Below are 23,441 nucleotides of genomic sequence, written 5' to 3'. Positions count from 1 at the left end.
CTTCCATTTGCTAATCTGGTGGCTGTCCAGCTGGATCAGTAGGCTAAGGCACACACAATTATATAACAGAGACACTGGTTTCAAATCCTTTGTCACAACTCATCTCATCACTCCCTGCCCTCTACGCTTAATAGGTTCTCAGTGGAATTATTTTCTGTAAGTCCATAGAAAGGTCAGGCTGCGGGGTCAGCAGGAGAACCGTGTCTGTCGGCACTCGCTTCTCCATCCTGTGGTGTCTCTCTTCCCTCTTTCTGTTTAGTATGCCGTCTAAAAATCTGTTTCTGTAACTAAAAATAGATTTTTGGTTGTAAGGCATGATGCTGACATCTGGTGATAGCATGTTAGTATTGCAGCTCAGTCTGAGTGTATAATAGCTTTAGCGACAAGCTAAGCTTTGCTGCACTCTTCTGGTGAAACATCGACAGTGTAACCACTGAAAAGCTTTCCATTTATAAATGCTTGCAGAAGTAGTAGTATTTACTTGTCGTTTTGGGGGAGATTCAACAAATACACCAGTGGTGGTGTGATAAAGAAATGCAAGACAAACTGGTAAGAATAATCAGAGGTATCGTTTTGAAAGACGACCGCACTCCCTCGCAGCCACAGTCGCCCATGTCATGAATAAGTGTGCAGCCATCTGCTTTCATTTTAAGTTAATGCCCAGTTATTTAATAAGCAATACAAAGGGTTCAGAATAACAGCAGCAATGACGAGAGATTAACACTTCAGTATTTAATGAAATGGAGTATAATAACATGGGATAAAACTCAAGAAACACAAAAAAGGTTTCAAAGAAAGATACGGAGATACACTGAATATGTGTTATTATAGCTCTTCTTAATTGACCACAGGAGATTAGGGCTGCATATGCTCAGCATTGGCTTTACACACTGTGCTAATCTCTGGCACACACGAGCAGCATCGGAAGTATAAAGTTACAGATCAGGTGAACATGTGTATCAAAGCCAGGCAGATGAACAGTATTACAAAAAATATATACCTTTATGTACTTAATTAATAGATGACAAGTATTATAGTGGGGTAGGTAATTTTGGAGAAACCAGCTCGAGTGCGCTAGAATTTGAAAATACACAACCGGAAAAAATCTGCCACTTCCTTACAGAGCCCCTCCTCCTCCAACACACACGAAGGCGCACATGACCCATGAGGGCACGAGATAAGTTTGTGCACAGATGGAAGGCTGACAGGCAGGTAGGCCATCCAGTTATTTTAGCCGGGCCGGCTAAAATGATTGGTCGTGCTTTTTACAGTACCACGGCTTCCACAGATGACATTTTTTTATGGATTTTTTGTCAAAGCACTTAAGAAATTCATTGCTATCGGGATGTTAAGAGCATTCCATGGAATATAACAAAAAGTATATCTCGAGCTGATTTCTCAAACGTACTACTCCACCAACCCTTAGATGCATAAGTGGGTCTTTTTGGACCCGGTGAGGTGGTTTTCTTGAAGTATCTTTGTAATTACATTTTTTTATCATTTCATATTCCTGCTATTCCTCAAAAAACATGTTTTGGATATCATGCCATTCACATTTAAATTTAAATTTTAAGGAATTGTAGTTTAGTGGGAATGCTGTTAACAGCATTCCAACTTATATATCACCGGTCCATGCCTCAACAGCTCTACGCCAAATCTGAGATCTCACCATATGCCGTTTCCATGGAAACGCATCCCTCGCCATAAAACATGATGTCGCTATAACTCCTATGAAAATGTTCAAAAAGTGCTCAAACTTCATATGTGTGCTAACAGTCCAGCCGTGAAGACATCTACGGGACAGTTTTGAGATTTCTTCAAATGCCGTTGCCATGGCAACACAATGCTCACCATGAAACACGGTTTTCTCACAACTTCAGTTCAAATGCTCCAAAAGCCCCAAAACTTCACAGGTTTGGTAACGATGCAGCCATCAACGCATCTAAGCGTATTATGGGATGTCATCAAATGCCGTTGGCATGGCGACAGATCATTCACCAGTTCAAATATTCTGCTGCTTTTCCAAGCCTTTTTACTTTATTTTCTTCTCTCATCACACATTCAAGCCCCCAGTGTTCATGTATCATTTCAATCTAAATTATTCACTTTCTTCTTACACATTACATTTCAGCATAGCAGTTTAGCGTCAGATTTTCAGCATAAAGCATTCCCACTAGCAATTTCTTCAGGAATTGCATTCTCTAGTTTTTGTATTACTACCCCAAGCTTCCATAAGTGGGTCAAAAATGACCCGCATGCATTTATGGGATCCTATGGGACCTTTGATTCTTATCACCTGTGGCTATCAGGAATACATTCACTGTAGACCACACATACGACATCACAAGTGACACCTCTCAGGAAGATTATTTTACACAGCAATATCTGATACCTGTCAGTATAATAATAATAATAATAATAATAATAATACATTATTTGTATAGGGCTTTTCAAGGACTCAAAATCGCTTTACAATATAAGGGAAGGTTAGGGTGGGGGGTATAGGACTATCAAACTTAATCAACCGGCATGGATTGATGGGGGGGGGGGGGGGGCTATGAGTAGACAAGAGGAGAAGAGATGAGTCTTGAAAAGGGACTGGAATACTGTGAGGGTCTCAGAATAGCAGAGATCTTTGGGACAATATGCTCAAAACATTTTTTTTCAAAATGTAAACATTTTTTCTAAAATTATAAATTGTGAAAAATTAAATATAAAATATATCTAATGTGAACCAAAATACAATAATAAATATTATACAAGTGATTTTTCTTAACCAAAATGACTAAACATGTCATAAAAACACATATTATTCTAATACGGATCCTTTTAGATCCACTTATGGAAGAGTGTAGGGTCCAGTCACTTGTGCATCTAAGGGTTAAATTAAGAGTTTGTTTTTGGGAAAACATGATTCATGAAATAGGTTAAGGAATTATTATTGAAAAGTAGGGAATAATCTATTCAAGTACAAAATAAATCAAGAACAAAAAATCTAAAAACATACAATAAAAAATATATAGAAAAATATAGTTCTAGATATGATTTTAACAAGAGGAAATCCACATTTATCTAACCAATTAGCCATTATATGTTCATCATGAAACACGCTCCGTACAAAATTATATTCACTGTGACTCATACAGACGGTATTACATAATAATGTAAATGTTACATTGTATTCAGGATCAGATATACCCTTTTCAGGTTTCAGAAATGGTAGTTAAGTATGTTCAGACTCTTCAGGGTTCCTTTAAATAAATAAAAAAGGAAATGCCACCAAAGAAGCTCAGTTTGATTTCCTCCATAGACTCAGGGTGGCTCTTCCGAAAGAACTATGGTTCTGAAAGGTCACAGCAGGCCCTGATTGGTCCCTCAGCTTGCTGCTGTAATGACAGGCTAAACCTTACTGAAGTGTGTTTCATTCAGCTGTGAGAGTGACTTAAAATGGTGTGACTGTAAGTACAACACATAGGAATTGGGCCATGAGATATCACTTTTGATAGTTTCATTAATATTGGAAATATTATGGACAGTGATCCACACCGCTACCTTTCACTACTGGGATAATCAATCCGTTGTGAATTCCCCAACTCTTGACTGTCTGACAAGTCAAGAGTTGCCCTGTAGTAGTCGATGAGACCATCGGCCAATACCAGCTTAAAACATCCAATACCCAAAATCCCTAACCCTAAATGAGCTCAAACGATAATACTGCACCAGGGAAATCTAAAATGTTTCCACCTACAAAAACCTATGCAGTTAAATTAATTTGACGTGTGCCGAAAAACATCCCTACATATAGTGACTTTAAGCCTCTTACACACCAAACTGACACCAAAGAACACGTCCCGACGGAACGTCGCCTCACATCTCCTTGGCCATGTTTCGCACTGGAACACACCGCAACGACTTCGGCCGAAGGCCAAGTTGCATATATGCACATGCGTGAGTGGCAATAACTCTCCATACCAGCAGGCGTCGGTAGTGTGTATTCGTCATTCAAAAGAGGCAACAACCGGAAGACAGACTGCGTGATAACCGAGAGAAGAAGAACAGACTGCGTGATATAAACAAACAACAAATAGCGTGTGCATTCCATTTTCACTCTACAACGAGAAGCTCAGGGGGCTTTCCCGAACCTGTGTCGAGAGCTGGAGTTAAATGAAATCTCAGAATTGCCTTCTTAATAGTTAGTTTGGGTCCCTCACATCCGTTTCACTTCTCATGCACTGATTCGCTAAGCTGAACAGCCAATCAGAGTGATTTCCTTGGCCGACGGCGAATCGGCGGCGGAAGGTGTTGGCACGGCCGAAAAGACACGACGGTGCAGTACACACCAATCTGAGTAGGGCGACACGACGCTCATCAATGGCCCGACATCTATCGACATCTATCGACGCCGATAATCGGCTCCGTGTGTAACAGCCTTTAAATGTAAAATCTACTCTGCAAAGAAACAACTAACTAGAGCTGTCATGTTTGCTTAAGTTTTCCTCTATAACAGAGTAAAAAGTCAAATCGTGCTGTAATCTCAAATAATATGCTCTTGTTTATTTTTTATTGTAAATCTGTGTTTTTTTCTCTTGTTAATTTCCCACTTTCAGAGAATTAAACTAAATTGCGAGTTTCAAATGAAAATAATATTTTATCACCATAAATACAAAAAATGAACATAGACTAATGAATAAAAGGTACTTCCTTCACGTTACTTGTTCATTTCCACTTCCATCAGCTCACTGTTTTTCAGGGTCTCTGTACTTATAAAACAAAAATAAATAATCTTCTATTGCTCCCAATTGAAGCTCGTATTGCCATGGCCTGTCAACATAACTCTTTCCTTCTAATCTGAAATACCAGGGATTAAACAGGCAGCCAACTCTCCATCCATAAATCTACAATCCCCTCCCCCTTTCTCTCTCTCACACGCACACACACACACACACACACACACACACACACACACACACACACACACACACACACACACACACACACACACACACACACACACACACACACACACACACACACACACACACACACACACACACACACACAAACCCACCTAAACCCACTGATTTCTGCTAGTCTTTTTGATGTTTTGGGAGGCAGAGAGTGGGAGGTGGGTGGGGCGGATTAGATTAAATTGGTCTAAAATCAAGAGATCACTCATGGCCGGGGGCCGACAGATAGAAACAGTGTGTGTATGTGAGAAAGAGATAGAAAGGGAGAAACAAAATGATCCAGTCAGCCAGAATCTGGCAGCAGCAGGTCGTTCAGCCCCGATATGACCCGGCTCTCGAACCCTACCCTCAGTCAATCTCCAGCGTCCTGCTGCTTTTCCATAATATCACACTACACCACGTCTCAAATCTCATCATGACAGCCTCCAGCCTCCATCCTCCTATAGGACTTTAGGATTTAGCGCGACATCATATGCCTATACCTTGCCTCTCATTTTGACCAATAGGATCTTGAATGGTAGAAGGTGCACTGAGGGATCCTCATTCGCTTCCAAGAGTATTGGTGAAGTATTTGCCTCACTGGGCGTGGAAGACGTTGCCCCATGGAACGCACTGGATTGAGTATGGATTTTGGACTTTTATGTGACAATTGAACAGAGAAAGACAGGAAGAGGAAAAGAGGCAAAGGTACAGGGGAGACGTGTAGGGACAGGAGTAGGGGAGGACAGGAAGAAGAGGGCAGGGAGATGGGAAACATAAACAAGGCTTCTAAAAAGAACAGTAAAAGAAAGAAGGTAAGGGTTGATTTCATTCCTTTAAGCTAAGAGACACCGATTTATCAAAGTACGTTTGACTACGATATAGTGTGAACTTATTAAGATATTGAAGATAAATGATTTGTAAGCCTGATCATTTGTGAAAGTTGGTCCCGAACGCTAACGATTGACAATTCCCCAGCTAAAGTTGAACTGTAAACAACATCTTACGACCATTTCAACAAATGTTGGTTCTTATAAGTCTATATTCTAAAAAGCACAAGACGAATGGTCTTGTGAATTGCAAGAGACGGAATTTAAGTCGCAACGTGGTCTGGATCCTAATTCGGTTCGTTCCCCTCCTCTAAGGGGGAGTCGTCTGTAGAACGAAGCGGCGCCCCGTTGGCTGCCGCCATGCTGGGGGGCATGGGGGGTGCACGTGAGCTTGACACGGATGACGAAGACGAAGGAGCGAGCGAGCGGGACTTCGACGAGCCCCTGTGCGCGCTGGTTCAGAACTGCAACATGCTGCACCACCTAGTGGGGCCTGCTTGTATCTTCCTCAGACAGAGCTTTGCACAGAGCCAGATTGTATGTATAGCATTCACACACACACACACACACACACACACACACACACACACACACACACACACACACACACACACACACACACACACACACACACACACACACACACACACACACACACACACACACACACACACTATGGAATAATCATAGCCCATAAATCTCTTCATCCATCCATTTTCTCAGTGGTGTCTAAGTACAAGTGAAGGTGAAGTTCCAGCCTATCCCATCTCCACCAATTACAATGTCAACCCCCAACCTCATCAATCCTATATACCTTCATATCACAATAATTCACAAGAGGTTGTGTGATTGTGCTAGAAGAGCTGTTATAGTCATTTGATTTACAGCTCTTTGAAGGCAGCAATGTGCCTTTTTGTTTTTAGGGGGCGGGGCTACTAGGTTTAATTTGAAAAGATACGATTCCTTTTATATCTGTGGAACAAGTTTAAGAGTGCTAAATGACTTCCTACCAGAATAAAATCAATGATTTTCATTATAGATATACAGAAGGTTACACCATATCCATCAAATTTACGCTCTGGATAAAGTCCGTTTTGTAAAAAAGGTTACCCTGCTTTGAATGTGATTTATGCAGAACTTAATATTTGTATGGTTTTTAGTTATAAATATGATAAACATTTCTGAAGGAGATATTTATTTGACTGAATACAATGTATCAGAATAAATAGTTATTTGTTCTAAAGGCAAGTACTACGTCAGAAATATCCATTATATTATAATATTCCAAAATAATGATCACATAACATAATCATGCAAACATGGCTTTCAAGTATACCAGTAAAAGAGTAATACACTAGGAAAGGTTCATTGTTATAACTATATCTAACCTTAAACTATTTTATAATATGTTTGCAAAATTATTTTAAAAAAAATATATATATATACATTGTTGTGCAATTGTGTGACGGATTTCTTGCACATACTGTATATCTTATAGTAGAAGTATGTTGTAAAAAGGGGGCCGATTGTACTATAATGACTAAGAAACTGGCCTCCCAATTGGTCTAGATTATAATTAAGATCATGAATTTATTTTCAAACAGTGCTAAAGATAACATGTGTGCCTTGCATGTCTTCTGTAGAGATGGGGGGCATGGCAGAGATCAATAACAGAGTAATTTCCCCACAGAACAGCTAGCAGCGCTAATTGAAAAGAGCCATTAGGATGATAGTGTAGTCACTGATCACAGCTTTACTGAGCTATAGGCTTCTGAGGTATTAGAAGACCTTTGGCTGAGTCGATAGGAGAAAGTAATTATTTTAAGGTGTAAGGACACCAAAACTTGAGTTAAAAGGTGAGTGAATAATTGTTGGATTATAAATGAATGATCAAATAGCTACCAAAAATAAAAAAGTACCTACAAAAACTCAAACATCCAATCAGTCTTAGCTGTACTTTGTGTTAAGTGCTAATTATCTAGCTGTTAACATACTAAACTAAAATGATGACCATGTAAAACACTGAGCCGATAGCTAACCAGCTGTTCTATATAACCAAACAATACCAAACAAATGTATCCGATTGTCCACTTGTAGACAAAAGCCCCGATAAATTGGCATTCGCTCTATATTTTCAAAGACGCATCAGAAAGATTTGTTGCAGACAACCAAGTGGTATAGCAGGTACCACTCTGCGATTCCAAATGTTGTAGTGTAAAAAGTTTTGACAGCAAAGCCTCCAACCGGCTCAGCAGAACAGACGATCCTTGCTGCCCACATGTCTATTCTCTCCTCCATATTATATTATTTTTCTTCTCTGTTTTTTTCTTGATGAAAATGATCAATGTTAGAACTATTTTTCTATCTATCTCCCACCAGCGTCTTTTCTAAGCTACAACATCTAAACTTGTGGGACAACTTCTTCTTATGGGTTGGGAAATGGGATTCCTTGACAGAGAACACAGATTAGTGTCACTTTTGTGGATATAGTGAGAGTAATAGCATTTACTATTTGTCAATCCCCCGTAATCCCCTTTGTACTCTAAAATGGCAGCAATGAGCGCAGTAATAATCCCTTCTTGTTTGTACAAACACCCTTTAACTATTCCTTTGGTGTAAGTGGTACCTTATTTTTGCGACATGGGAGAATTACTTGAATCTTTACTTTAGGAAATTGTAACTCCAACATGTCTTTGCTTCAATACGTTTTGTTAATGCTGGGTTGCTGTTTTTTTGTTTTTGAGAGCAATCAGAGTGTTGTTTGGGAATAAAAGCAGAAAAGAAACACAGATGGTAGCAAGAAAAACATTTTCCTCACCGCCTCTTTGCCTGAATTTGGGCTTAAACTGACAGTCACAAATGTTCAGCCAAAAAGACAAATCGGTACACGGTGTGCAGGTGTGTACGTGTTTGTTAATAGGGTACTGGTCGAACAGCAGATGACACATGCAGATGAAAAAATCATTGGAAGACTGGAAAATGAAAAACCGATAAGCCTTCGTGATTTGTAATACAATTTACAGCTGTAATCTCCCTTCCACTGTTCTCTCCCCTGTATCCTCTAATCCCGGCCCATATTATTCCTGTTGATGATGTCACAGCATGAACAAATATATCCATGCATCAACTTTTGGCTATGCAAAACAGGGTGAAGCCAAAATCAAATACACTGTAAATGATGTATTGGTGTGTGGCTGTAGCTACGTGTTACTGTTTTAACTCAGTTCTAGGAAGTTTAGGCTCCAAATTAGGTCTTGGTTCTTTGGGTTCCTCATAATTGTATCAATATACAAAGCCTTTTATGAGTTTGCATGCATGTATTGTGAATATGGATGTGTATGCATTTTCCTGTATGTTTGTGAAGGGATAGGGTTTTCCATGATGCGTTTGAAATGCTTGTTGTGGAGCATGCATAAGCTAAAAGCGTCTGCAATGAGATTGGACACAAGCTTTTGTGGCAGATCAACTAATAAGGTTATAAGGGTCAGTCTGATCAAAACCCAAATAATCCAGCAATTGAATCTCTGCTTAGGCGTCCGAACAGGGAATAAACATGTTTACAGGAGCAATGGAACCACTAGAACCTAAGCACTTAATTTGTTCTAGCATGTTATGTCATTGTGAAAATGTGCTTGATCACAGAATGAAAGTTTGTGTTTGACCTGACTCGCTGTCCATTTTTCTCTTTGTGTGGGTCTATTCTTCTATCCGCCCCACTGCAGGACAGAGATCTACGACCAGAGGAAATGGAAGGTAGATATCAAAAGCGTAATCAAATCATAGCTCTTTCTCTCCCTGACTCCTGTCTTCTTCCTTTTAATCCTGAAACCCTCTGTTTGAATCTGAAAAAAGTGCTTTACTGTAAAGAGTACCATTTAGACTTTCCTGACTTTGCCCTACGATTTCCTGACTTTGGAGAAGATCAAAATGTAAACAGCGAGAAAGAAAAAAGCATGGTAGCACATACTAATAACGCTACTATAACAAAGGTCGGTAGCACTTTATATTAAGGTATACAAATTAACCATCAACTAGTTGTTCATTAACATGCATATTAGCAGTATATTGGCCCTTTATTAGTCATTCTACATGACCATATTCTCAAGATACTCAATAACCCTATAATTAGTGCTTATTTATTGCAAGTAAGGAAGTTGTTGTACATGAGTTTTGGTCTATGCTCTGCTCAATATGGGCCTAATGAGGTAGTACCACATTAATAGTAATTCTCCCATAATAACACTTAACAAATATGATCTATTGATATGTAACAAGACATGAAACTATAAGTGTAAATAACTCAAAATGTGATATTTATATCTAAGAATATGTTTTGGGGTATTGACAGTTCAGCTACCAATAGCAAGGTGATATTGACCTGTATGTTTCATATTTGCACATTTATATATTTGTAAAATGTGTACTGAAGGTACTGGAAGGTACTGAAGTGTGCATCTAGACCGGGTGACGCAGCAACCACTGTAAGTTATATTCTTGTTTAAATAGACTTCTCTGTTTCATTGATTCTACTCTGTATAATTGTTATTGTAGCTAAAACGGTGCTTTTGAGAGATTTTAAATCTCAGATCTGCTCAACTGAACCTGTTACACAGGTCTCAGTGGGTCACTCAACCCTGCATTACAATATAGGCAGGGACACTCTGCTGTCGCCCATCAGCTGTAGAGAGTTAACTAATTAGAGGGGCGTGGCCCCACAGCTGTGAGAACTCAGCAATCAGGCGTCCATTTTAGGTAGCTCTTTCCTGGAGCGTCAGACATTGGAGTCCTGCGGGAGTCCCGAGGGTGGCATAGAGGAGGCAAATCCTACTCAGATTGAGCTAAGTATCGCTGGTGTTTTATTTAGTTTTTTAGCCCCTCAGGCTATATTCATGTGTATTTTCTCCATTCCTGTTCATGTGTCTTCTCGCAATTATCACTGGCCCCGTGTATCTCCTAATCGCTATAACCGCCCTGCTCTCGTCTATCCCACATGCTCCACTGAGATCCAACATCTAGTTTCAGGTGGCCTGTGGAACTGCCAGTCAGCTGTTCCTAAGGCTGACTTCATCTCTGGCTACGCCTCCCTGCAGTCTCTGGATTTCCTTGCTCTCACTGAGACCTGGATTACTCCATCCAACACATCCACCCCAGCAGCTCTCTCCACAGCATATTCCTTCTCCCATACACCCAGACCCACTGGCATAGGAGGTGGCACTGGTCTCCTGCTCTCTCCCAAATGGAGCTTTTCCCTCTTCAAGCTACCTAACTTCACTCCTTCCACCTTTGAATTCCATGCCGTCACAGTAACCCATCCTATACAATTAACCATTGTTGTTCTCTACCGTCCACCAGGCGCCTTGGGGAACTTCTTAGAGGAATTAGATCATCTCCTCTCACACATCCCTGAAACTGGCCCTCCCACTGTACTTCTCTCTGTTAACCACCTTTGCTTTTTCACTGTCTCCATCTCCACCAACTCATAAAGCTGGCAATGTCCTTGATCTCATATTCTCAAGGAACTGCTCTACTTCTAACCCTCTCCCCCTCTACCTTTGCCTCATCGGTGCACTCAGCCCTCCCTTCCTCTGACTCGTTCCAACTCCTGCCTCCAAACTCTGCAGCAGAAACTCTCCTCTCTACTCTCTCATCCTCTCTGGACTCTCTCTGTCCTCTCACATCTCGGCAGGCTCGTCAGTCCCCTCCTGCTCCCTGGCTAAATGACGCACTGCGTGCTAATAGAACCATCCTTCGGGCAGCAGAGCGGAAACGGTGGAAATCCAAACACCATGACGACCTCCTAACCTATCAGGCTCTCCTCTCCTCTTTCTCTGCTTCGATCTCTTAGGCAAAAAGCACTTTCTTTCAAGATAAGATCCAATCTTCCTATTCCAATCCCAAAAAACTATTTTCCATTTTCTCCACCCTCCTGGACCCCCCCAAAGCCCCTTCCCCCTCCTCCCTTCTGTCAAGCGACTTTGTTAACTACTTTGAAAAAAAGGCTGATGATATTCGCTCTCCTTTTTCTGACTCACCTTTACTCACCGCTGGGTCACCAGACCCACCTTTCACCCACACACTAACCTCCTTTTCCCCTCTCTCTCCAAGTGAGGTTCTTACCCTCATTACCTCTGCCCGCCCTACCACCTGTCCTCTGGACCCTATCCCTTCAAACCTCCTTCAGATGTCTGCTCATCACCTCAAGCTCAACCTTGACAAGACTGAACTGCTTTTCCTTCCGGGAAAAGATTGGCCCACTCTTGACCTGACAATCAACATCGGCACCTCTTTTTCCCCGACTCAGACTGCAAGGAATCTGGGTGTGATCCTAGATAACAAACTGTCCTTCACCGCAAACATCGCTGCTACAACCCGCTGCTGCAGATACACTCTTTACAACATCAGGAGGATAGGTCCCCAGCTGACCCAGAAAGCCACGCAGGTTCTGGTTCAGGCTCTCGTTATCTCACGCCTAGACTACTGCAACTCCCTCCTGGCTGGTCTACCTGCATGTGCCACATCTGCAGCTCATCCAGAATGCAGCGGCTCGTCTGGTCTTCAACCTTCCAACATTTTCCCACACCACACCGCTCCTCCGCTCCCTTCACTGGCTTCCGGTAACTGCTAGAATCCACTTCAAGACACTGGTACTTGCGTACCATGCAGTGAATGGATCTGGCCCTTCCTACATCCAGGACATGGTTTAACTGTACACCCCAGCACGTGCACTCCGCTCTGCATCAGCCAAACGACTCGCTGCACCCGCACTGCGAACCCAAGTTGCCATCAGCAAAAACACGTGGGTTTGCTATCCTGGCTCCAAAATGGTGGAATGAGCTCCCCTTTGAAATCAGGACAGCAGAAAGCTTGCACATCTTCCGGCGCAGACTGAAAACTCATCTCTTTCGACTCCACTTTGAGCGATAGAATTACTAACAAAGAACTGCTAACAGAGCACTTATATACTAATAAAGGATTGGCTTATCTATAGCCAGTTGAGTAGCACTTGAAATGTTTGGCTCTATGAAACCTGATGTACTTATATGATTCTGTTTTCTTCAAGGTTGTGTCTTCCTGGTCGAATGTACTTATTGTAAGTCGCTTTGGATAAAAGCGTCAGCTAAATGCAATGTAATATAATGAAGGTTAGACAGGAAACCGGGTACAGGAAGTAGGAGAAAGCGAACTGAATAGCATGGCAGTTAGGGTTGCCAACTTCCAGAAATGGAAAAACGGGACACAGGCATGTGTCCCCCGCGCACGTGTCCGCGAAGATTTTCAGGTTTCTGGTGGATTTAGTTACTTTTTTTTGTTACTTTATTTCGGTTTTAGGGTTATGTTATTTAATTATTTTGGGGGAGCCAGCCCCCTATAGGGTTCGAGGGGTCAAAGTCAAACCCCCCCAAAACCCTCAAAATGCATAGAAAACTATGCATACCTATAACACAATACAAAAACAATGGTCTTACACCTGCATTAGGCTACTACATCACATTGTACATCAGCATGTTCAAATCGGATAGGTGGGCACTAGGGACATCTGGGCACCTCGATGTACAATTGGCTATTTTGTCCAAAATGTTAAAAAATAAATATTTGAAAAATGGTATTAAATAATGCAAAGTATACATGTGAACATGCACGGTACATCATTATTAGACTTAATGTTATCCTTCAACCAACCATTTCCCCATCAATCAGCTGACTGACTCTCTCACACACATACACACACACACACACACACACACACACACACACACACACACACACACACACACACACACACGCGCGCGCAGAAGACCCGAGACAGATCTCCACTCACGGGCTTTACCCAACTGTGTTTTTCTTCCACTGTTTGTTATAAGACACAAGTCTTTTCTTTTTAGAAGGGCCAGGGCCCAGAACCACATCCTCTCTCTCTTCTCCTCTTTCATCATCACCTCCTCCACCAGCAGCGCTCATTTCCCCACACGACTGAACAAGCTGACATGCCACACAAACAATGATGCCGCGCCCACCGGAGAAAATCTCACACACACACGTGCGAGCATTGTGCCTGCCCTGTCAACTGAGCGGTCCTAGTGCCCTTCCCATACAGCACACAAACACACAGGCACGCAGCCAGACACACTGCATTGCGCGCAAACAGAAACATATTTTGTATTTTTCCCTCTACACGGGAATCCGGGACAAACAAAGTCCCGTACGGGACACGCCCCTTTTGGCTCAAATACGGGACGTCGCGGCTAATACGGGACGGTTGGCAACCCTAGTTCTCAGCCTTCGAGAAACTTGACATGTTTTGGTACATGTATGTGTCTGAACCTCTCTTTAGTGGTTCATTAATAAAACAGATATTTCAAGTGTGCCTACTTTGTTCATGTACTTTTGAGGTTAATTTCAGTAGTTGTGTGCTATAATGTATTTACTTAATGTGAAGAGGAGGCAACTTTAGAATAGGGAACCTGTTCAGGTCAATTAGAGTCAAACTACTAGCTTATTGGTTATGAACAAGACTTCACTTTAAAATAGGGAACATGTTCTTATATATAAATACCAAATTTAGAGTTATTTAGACACAATTAACACTTATACTTTCATGTATTGTTACATAAGAGCAGATCATATTTGTTAAGTGTTATTAAGGGAGAATTACTATTATTGTGGTACTACTGCCTTATTAGGCCCATATTGAGCAGAGCATATTAAGATCAAAACTCATGTACAACAACTTCCTTACTTGCAATAAATAAGCACTAATTAGATGGTTATATCAACTAATGGCTTATTACTTGTAGAATATGGTCATGTATAATAAGGCATTAATAAGTGTTTTATAATGACTAATAAAGAGCCAATATACTGCTAATATGCATGTTAATTAACAACTAGCTGATGGTTAATTTGTGTACCTTAATATAAAGTGTTACCCAAAAGTCTTCCTAGTTATTATGTATTCAGTACAAATGATAAGTAGTTAGGCATGATTTATACAGATTTTTTTTATTTATCCTTTATTTATCCAGGAATGTCCCATTGAGATACAAGATATCTTCTTCCAGGGAGTCCTGACCAACACGGCACACAACAAGTTTCAACATAAAACAAGGGCATTAAACAAAAAACATACAATTCAAATATAAATACAGAAGGCCATTTGTGCAGTGGCAAGAAGCATAATCACATCAGCAATAGCATCAGGTAAAACAGTTACATGTTTCATGAAGGGCTAATCGTAGCATACCTTTAAAAGCATTTACAGTAGGAAGTGCCTCTCGACAAAGTTTTACTTGCAGCGTATTCCATAAAAAGGGAGCATAGTGGGAGAATGCAGTTTTACCAAGCTCTGACTGCATCAAAGGAACATTTAAAAGCATCCCATTTGCTGCTCGTCTGGTATTAAAAAAGCAAGTATAAAAGGACAGAAGTCTGGAGATATATAAGGGCAGCTTACCTAGCAATGACTTAAGGATAAAAATCAACATGTGTGATTGTCTTCTTTGGTACAGAGAGGACCATCCTAGGGATTGATACAAAGTGCAGTGGTGGGTGCGAGAGCCTGCACCCGTTACAAAACGTATAGCAGTTTTGAGGGCCAGGTTGTCACAAAATCCTATGGGAAGGTGTGTATGGTTTCTATTTAGTACTAGTGCAGTTAAAACAGTAATTAAGATATTAGCATTGCACTCCTAGAACAGTGTCATTCAATAACTATTAAAGCAGCAAATATAGAGACTGAACCAATTATCACCACCATTGTAAAAAAAATTCTGCAAAATGTAACCATCATGAATTGCGACAATCAATACAATTCTACACATAGCGAGCTTTAACACGGGATCCTAACTCGTGTGAGTATACCCTTAGAATCGCAGTGTTTGTCTAGCACTCATTCACTCTTCTCCATTGTATTTTCCCTGCAGAACTGCGTGAGGCATTCAGGGAGTTTGACAAAGACAAGGACGGCTTCATCAGCTGTAAGGACCTCGGCGAATGCATGAGGACTATGGGATACATGCCGACAGAGATGGAACTGATCGAACTCAGTCAGCAGATCTGTAAGTCCTGCATGCACAGATGTAAAAATAAACACAAAATGCTAGTGGAGCCTCGCAGATGGGGGTGCTGCAGCCCCTTCAGCATCCCCCCCTTCCCGCGTCCATTCGCGATGTCTCGCTGTCTCACAGACCCCGCGCAGCAAGCAGGAAATTAACCCAGCTCACACTGTCCGCTCCTCGCCGCAGCGAGCCGCGCAACGTCCCGCCAACATGGCACCCAGACCCCACGCAGCATTGTCATCTGTTTGTCCTTACTGGTGTCATTTTCTGGTTGCTAACGCCGTTGTAACACATAATCACTGATGTTCCGCTGTAACGGTGGTAGACCATAGTGGTAGACTCATCAGAACAGAGTGGGCGAGCTGACCAATCAGAGCACAGTGGGCTCACAGGGAGGTGGGGGGGCAGGAGCTCCAACAAGCCGTTTAGGACAGAGAGTACACATACTATACAGAGATGCTGAATGAGAAACCAATGTGAGTTTGGAAAATTGCACAATATAAATCTATTCTAGTATACCTCAACAATGGAATTATGATCAGTAGAAATAGCCATGACATGGGACCTTTAAGCACAAACTATAACTCCCTAAACAAGCTGCAATTAAAATAAAAGTTATGTTATACGTTAAACCTATCACTTTGGTCACTGACTGAGATCAATGCAACATATACTTAAAACAACGGTATGAATAAACGTTATTTTTTGTTTGTTTTTCTACAAAAGTGTGCCCTTTAGGTGCCGTAACTGTTAAGGCACAAATCTACTTAGAAAAGTACCATCATTTTGATGTCACGGCTATAGAAACCTTTAATATTGTACAGAAACGCAGTATAACAGGACGTAGCATTCCAGAAAGGTATCTAATGTAGCGAGAATGAATACCATTTATAAAGCAAGAAACGGGGGGTTACATATTGTAACCCTAGTTCTATAAGCACAGGCGGAGCCCTCTACTGGACTCTATGGGTACTACTCTCATCAATGATATGCGAGGATTCAAACACTGAAGTTGTATAAACGTAGCCGGCCAATCAGGGCGAGCCTACCTGAATGCACGCGCACATAAGGCAGCTACACCTCCTGACTGTCATCCTACACCCTCTTCAGCGATGTTGTGCACCGGCAGAAATGTTAAAAGAGTTTCATTTCTATGTTGTTTTATGGTTGTTTTGTCACTCACCATTTACCTGTCATTCCAGGTTTCCTGATTATCCTCCTCTTGTGTGTCTCCCGTGCTCATCAGCACCAGCCCCTCCCCTGATTATTTCCACCTGTGTCTTGTTGTTGTGTGTTTAAATTCCCCAGTCTCCCAGTGTTCTTTGTCAGTTCGTCTTGTCTCATGCCTAGGTCGGATCTATGCTCTCTTTGATACCATGATGCTTTTTGTTCCTCACTACGTGAGCGATGTTCTTTTGTTCACTTTTTGCCATCTCATCTAGAGATTAGAAAGTGTTTATTTTGTTCATCAATTGGAAAATAAAGTATCTTACAAATACTTTACCTCTGTCTCCTGGGTCGTGCAATTGGGTCCAATACTCTGAGTTTCTGAGTTCGTAACAGAACGAACTGACCATTATGGACCTAGCCGACCCAAGAATGCTTCATGCCACCCTGTCAGCACAAGGCGTGAAGATTTATCATCACGAGGAACAGCTGGGCATAGCCAATCAGGGAATAAAAGAGCTGGGAGGACGCCAGGCAGAGTTTCAGGAAGTCATCTCTACGCAGATACAACAGCTGACTGCACAGATGACTCAATTATTCACTCACCTACAGACTGCTCCTCCGGTGACGTCATCCACAGCTGGGGGTTTCCTTGTCAAGAATCCTGCTGACACAGTCAACCCAAACCAGGCTGTTTCTTCATCTTTACGGCTGGCACTTCCGGAGAGATTTTCCGGAGACTCTATGAACTGCAGAGCCTTTTTGGTACAGTGCGATTTGCATTTCCAACACCACCCAGGAGCCTTTCCATCAGTAAAGTGGCATTTATCGTGTCTCACTTAACGGGAAGAGCTGCAGCCTGGGCTACTGCAGAATGGTCTAGAGCAGTAGTTCCCAAACGGTGTGCCGTGAGGCAAGTCCGGGTGTGCCATGGGATTTTGTGACAACCATACGTTGTTATTATTGCAATATACAACTACACAAAAATAATTATTTTTTCATTTACTATATCAGTACTTTGTAGGTTTATATGTACGTAATCTGCGCGACTTGCGCGTCCACATCTCCACGTGCAGTGCTGCATAAACATGGCTGAGTCAGCGATAACTCTCGAGGGGTGGAGGTATGCCCATTATTTTGAGTTCGTCCGAAGAATAGACAGGAATGTGACAGTGAGGTGCAAACTGTGTCCAGGCCAGAAGCTGTTATCCACTGCTGTAAACACCACGTCAAACCTCAACAAGCACCTGCAAAGAACACATGTTAAGGTGAAGCTACCGCACACGCTATTTGTTGTTTGTTTATATCACGTAGTCTGTTCTTCATCTCTGTCTTCCGGTTGTTGCCTGTTTTGAATAACAAATACACACTACCGCCGCCTGCTGGTAAGGAAAGTTATTGCCACTCACGCATGCACAGTTCGTACGTTCACATGTATCTCACTAATTTGTAAGTCGGCAAAAATATTTACAATAGCACATGTTTCAATGCTGATTGCTGAAATGTTACATTTATAATTTGTAGTTCAGGACCATGGACAATGCAGCTTCCTTGCATTGACAGTTCTCTGTGCTGAATTTCTGCTGAGTTTCCTTTGCCTCATTTTTAATGTTGTGACCTGTCTGGTTTAAATGAGTGTGTTGCTGCTTTGATGAAGCCTAATTTGATAAAGTTTCAAATTAATTTCTGAAATATTTCGTTAATAAATATTTCATGAGTAATAGTTGTCTTTGTCACATTTTATTTGGCATTAGTAAATAATTATGCACATTTACAGATATTTTACATGATATGAGTGATAACACGTGTTATAAGGGCTATTTTGCACAATAGGTGTGCCTTGAGATTTTTACTTGTCCTTTGGTGTGCCTTGGGCACAAAAAGTTTGGGAACCACTGGTCTAGAGACACCGAGTTATGTTACTCATTGGCCGATTTCATAAAGTTTCATGAGTCGCATTTTTGACCACTCGTCACCTGCTACAGAGGCCAGCAGAAGACTTTTTCAGATGCGCCAGCTCAACCGTCAGGTGGTTGATTATGCCATTGAGTTTCGCACAGCGGCAGCGGACAGCGGGTGGAATGTTCCAGCTCTTCGTGACGCTTTCAGAGCCAATAAAGGACCAGCTGGCTCCACTGGAGGTGCCCCGGGATCTGGAATCTCTCATCGCTGTGGCCATCCGGATCGACAACCGTCTTCGGGAAAGAGAGAGAGAACGCCGACGCACCCGTGACGTTCTTCCCAGTTCCCAGGATTATTCTCGGAGGGTCGCTCCGCCGGGTGAGGATTTCCAGCCCGTGGTATCGGACCGTCGGAGGACAGCGCTTCCAGTTAACTCCGGCGAACCCATGCATTTGGGTAGAACCAGGCTTACTCGGGAGGAGAGACAGCGCCGTTTACGGGAGGGCTGCTGTTTCTACTGCGGTGAGCTGGATCACCAACTCGCTTCATGTCCGGGAAAAGATCGAGCTTACCAGTCAAAAGGAGGGCGCTGGTAAGCAAGTTTTCCACTGACTTTTCTCCTCGACCTGTTACTCAGGTAAACATTTTTATAAACAATCAGGCCATAGACTGCGGTGTATTAATAGACTCAGGGGCTGACGAAAGTCTTATGGACTGGAGCATAGTCAAACAGCTAAAAATAAAGACTGTTCCGCTATCCCGCCCTATTAACGCCAGTGCCTTAGACGGCCGTCTGTTGTTCACAGTTACACACTGCACTGAGCCTGTTCAGATCACTATGAATAAGGACCATACAGAGTAGGGCTGTGCAATTAATCGTATTTTAATCGCGATTACGATTATGGCTTGCGACGATTAGGAAAACAGCATAATTAACAAAATACGATTATTTTGCTGGGTGCGCTTTCGCCCCTCCCTAAAAGCCCACTCGGCCACGTGGGAGTGACATGTGTTGTGAGTGTTCAGCGCAAGCGAAGATGTCAGAACAAGAGCAGCAACTAGTTAAAAAGAAGGGTCGCGGGGAGATTCCCAGTCGATCGCGAGATGTGTCTAAAAATAGAACAACAATATTCTGTTGTATCGTTAATGTCCTGTAACATAATGTTCCCGTGCCAGAATAATGCACTTGAATGCATCAAAGCTTTGTGATTGGCCGGCCTCACCCCATGTGTCCGGGCGTGGCTGGTGAGCAGTGCACTAGTTCGCTGACGTTGTCCGTGTCAACAGCATGGATGGTCAACAGGAGTGACAGTCCGCACACACACAAGACCGCAATTATGGCAGAAGCAAAAAAGCCCAAAATATATCATTTCACTCCGAGTGGGAGGATCATTATTTTTGTATCTATTCCAATTCAAAGTCCATCTGTCTCATCTGCAATGCGAGCGTGGCTTTATCGAAGAAGGGTAATTTAGGAGCGGCATTTCAAAACAGTGCACAAACGCTCCGAGACGGAATTCCCTCCTAATTCTGCCCTACGCTCCCAAAAGGGGAGGGGCCTGAAAGGACAGCTAAATGCACAGCAGTCCATTTTCACCAGGCCCAACAACAAGAGCAAGGCTGCTACCAGAGCATCTTATCGTGTCAGTCACGTTCTTGCGAAACACATGAAGTCTTTCGAAGACGGCGAAGTTATGAAAGAAGCTTTCCTGGAGGCTGCGACGCGCTTTTGTGGGACAGTAAAAATAACAGCAGCATTTCAACAGGTTTTTGATATAATAAAAACTCAATTTAGATACCGTTATTAATCTGCTGTAAGTTTTAGTTTGTTTGAATTTATTCATGATAATTATTGTACAAAATGGTATAAGAATGCAAACATTAAGATCTGTTCTGTTTAAATTGATTATAGTCTATCAGTTCAGAAACTAGTGTTGCTTGCATCCTATTTTAAAGGCATTTATTTTTATACTCTAATAAAATGCAACAAAAAATGGGTTTGATTCTATTAATGTTGTCTTTTTTATTGCACTGTTGCTGCAGCAGATTACTGTGTAGCTTCAGATCTGAGTTGTCTTATTAGTAAGCCTAATTTATACTTTTGTAGCAACACTATAACACTATTTTTATATAATGGCAAAGAAAGGGTTCTTCAGAGTCTTTTCTTTTTTTCCTGTGTCATATGTGGCAGCACTGCCACAAGTTCCTCTTCAGAGAGGGTCTTCAGTACAGGTGGCAATATTGTCACCTGCCTGCGCTCATCTCTGAAACCAGACCATGTAAACAGGCTGGTATTTCTTGCAAAAAATCTTTAAGAGATGACATGAGCAGCCCTACCAGCATTTGCCATGGTGGCCTAAACATTTTTATTTGGTCTTAAATTGTAGTTCAACATTTATTTCCTGTTACTTCTGGACCATGACGGTTGGCCAGCCTTCAACGTTTAACTGAGTGGAATATGTTGAATATGTTTTTCCAAAATGTTGGCTATATGTTAAGGAGTTTTCAGTAGGTTGTGACAGTGCACTGCAACATATTTGATTTCATTTATTTTGGTCTTATTTATTTTTATTTATCATATTAATATATGTTTAGTATGGTTTTGGAAGTGTGCTCCAACACATTTATTGATCTTGTTTATTGGTAAAATATTATTTGTTTTAAAGTTCAATAAATGGTCAATGAATAATCGTCAAAATAATCGTGATATCAATTATTGACCAAATAATCGTGATTATGATTTTTGCCATAATCGCACAGCCCTAATACAGAGAGTATGCAGTTTCATATTTTTTAGTCTGCTCAGCACCCGATTATTTTGGGATTTCCATGGCTAAAGACACACAATCCTCACATTGACCTTGCAGGGTTTTTCTTCGTGGGAAAGAAAGACGGGTCTCTGAGACCTTGCCTAGACTACAGTCCACTTAATGATATTACGGTGAAAAACCGCTATCCTCTACCACTTATGTCATCTGCTTTTGAACTGCTTCAAACTTACCAAGTTAGATTTAAGAAATACATATCACTTGGTTAGAATAAGAAAGGGGGATGAGTGGAAGACAGGATTCAATACTCAGTGGTCACTATGAGTACCTAGTAATGCCTTTTGGACTATGCAATGCACCGGCTGTGTTTCAAGCTTTTGTGAATGAGGTTTTGCGGGACTTTTTGAATGTTTCGGTATTCATGTATTTTGATGATATTTTGATTTTCTCCCCAGACACTAAATCTCATGTTAACCATGTCCGCCAGGTTTTGCAGAAACTGCTTGAGAATCAGCTATATGTCAATGCAGAGAAATGTGAGTTCCACACAGAAGAGGTTTCTTTCTTAGGATACATAATCTCACCCAATCATATCCAGATGGATCCTGCTAAAATCAGTGCAGTTTCCCTTTGGCCCACACCAGACTCCAGGAAGAAGGTTCGGCAGTTTTTAGGGTTTGCTAACTTCTATAGGAAGTTTATTCGGAATTTCAGTTCTGTTGCTGCCCCTCTGCATGTTCTGACTCCTCCTGAGGTTCCCTTCAAGTGGACTCCACAGGCAGACTTCGCATTCCAACACCTCAGAGAGAGATTCACATCAGCTCCTATACTCACCATTCCAGATCCCCATCGCCAGTTTGTGGTCGAGGTTGATGCTTCCAATGAGGGAATTGGAGGAGTATTGTCTCAGCGTTCTGAAGAAGACAACAAAATGCATCCATGTACTTACCTGTTGCGGAAGTTGACTACGGCAGAGAGGAATTATGATGTGGGAAACAAGGAACTGTTAGCCGTAAAAGCTGCCCTCGAGGAATGGAGACACTGGCTAGAGGGGGCAGAGCAGCCGTTTTTAGTCTGGACAGACCACAAAAATCTGGAGTACATAAGAAAGGCTAAACGCCTCAACTCCCGTCAGGCCAGGCGGACACTATTTTTTAGTAGGTTCAACGTCACACTCTCTTTTCGTCCCGGATCCCAGAATCAAAAACTTGATGCTTTGTCTCGTCTTTACGTTCCAGAACCACTTGCTGTAGAGCCCAAGACCATTCTTCCACTTAACCGTGTGGTCGGAGCCTTTTTCTGGCAGGTGGAGTCAGACGTTAAAAAGGCGAATGTCATGAATCCAGCACCTAGTGAGTGTCCCAACAATCTGCTGTTTGTTCCTGAGGCTCTTCACTCCAAGGTCATCCACTGGGCTCACTCATCCGTGCTTTCGTGCCATCCGGGAGTAACAAGGACATTGTTCAGGATAAAACAGCGGTTCTGGTGGCCAGCCATGAGGAAGGATGCGGCGGAGTATGTAGCGGCTTGTCCGGTGTGTGCGTGTAATAAGACCTCGTCTCAGGTCAAGATGGGCTTACGGTCCTAAGAGTGGTGGATCGATTCTCAAAGATGGCTCACTTCATCCCATTGACCAAGCTTCCCTCTGCCAAAGTCACCGCAGAGGTCATGATGAATCAGGTATTCAGGATCCATGGATTCCCTGATGACATTGTTTCCGACAGGGGTACACAATTCATTTCCATTTTTTGCAAGGAGTTTTGTCGACTCATA

General features: G+C 42.0%; 1 protein-coding gene across 2 annotated transcripts in view; it reads left to right on the top strand.

Annotated features, from left to right (window-relative positions):
• Positions 1-23,441, top strand: part of cabp2a (calcium binding protein 2a) — a 39,334-nt gene that overhangs the window by 11,569 nt on the left and 4,324 nt on the right. Inside the window, exons 3-5 of one of the 2 annotated variants that reach the window (XM_034237087.1) lie at positions 6,092-6,313; positions 9,499-9,529; positions 15,697-15,831. In XM_034237087.1, coding sequence (XP_034092978.1) covers positions 6,092-6,313; positions 9,499-9,529; positions 15,697-15,831 — 388 coding nt within the window. The remainder of the gene's footprint in view (positions 1-6,091; positions 6,314-9,498; positions 9,530-15,696; positions 15,832-23,441) is intronic. The other variant, XM_034237086.1, reaches the window with a different exon arrangement.

This window comes from Gymnodraco acuticeps, unplaced genomic scaffold, assembly GCF_902827175.1.
Source record: "Gymnodraco acuticeps unplaced genomic scaffold, fGymAcu1.1, whole genome shotgun sequence".
NCBI classification, from domain to species: Eukaryota; Metazoa; Chordata; class Actinopteri; order Perciformes; family Bathydraconidae; genus Gymnodraco; species Gymnodraco acuticeps.
This window is presented reverse-complemented; position numbering and strand designations above follow the sequence as displayed.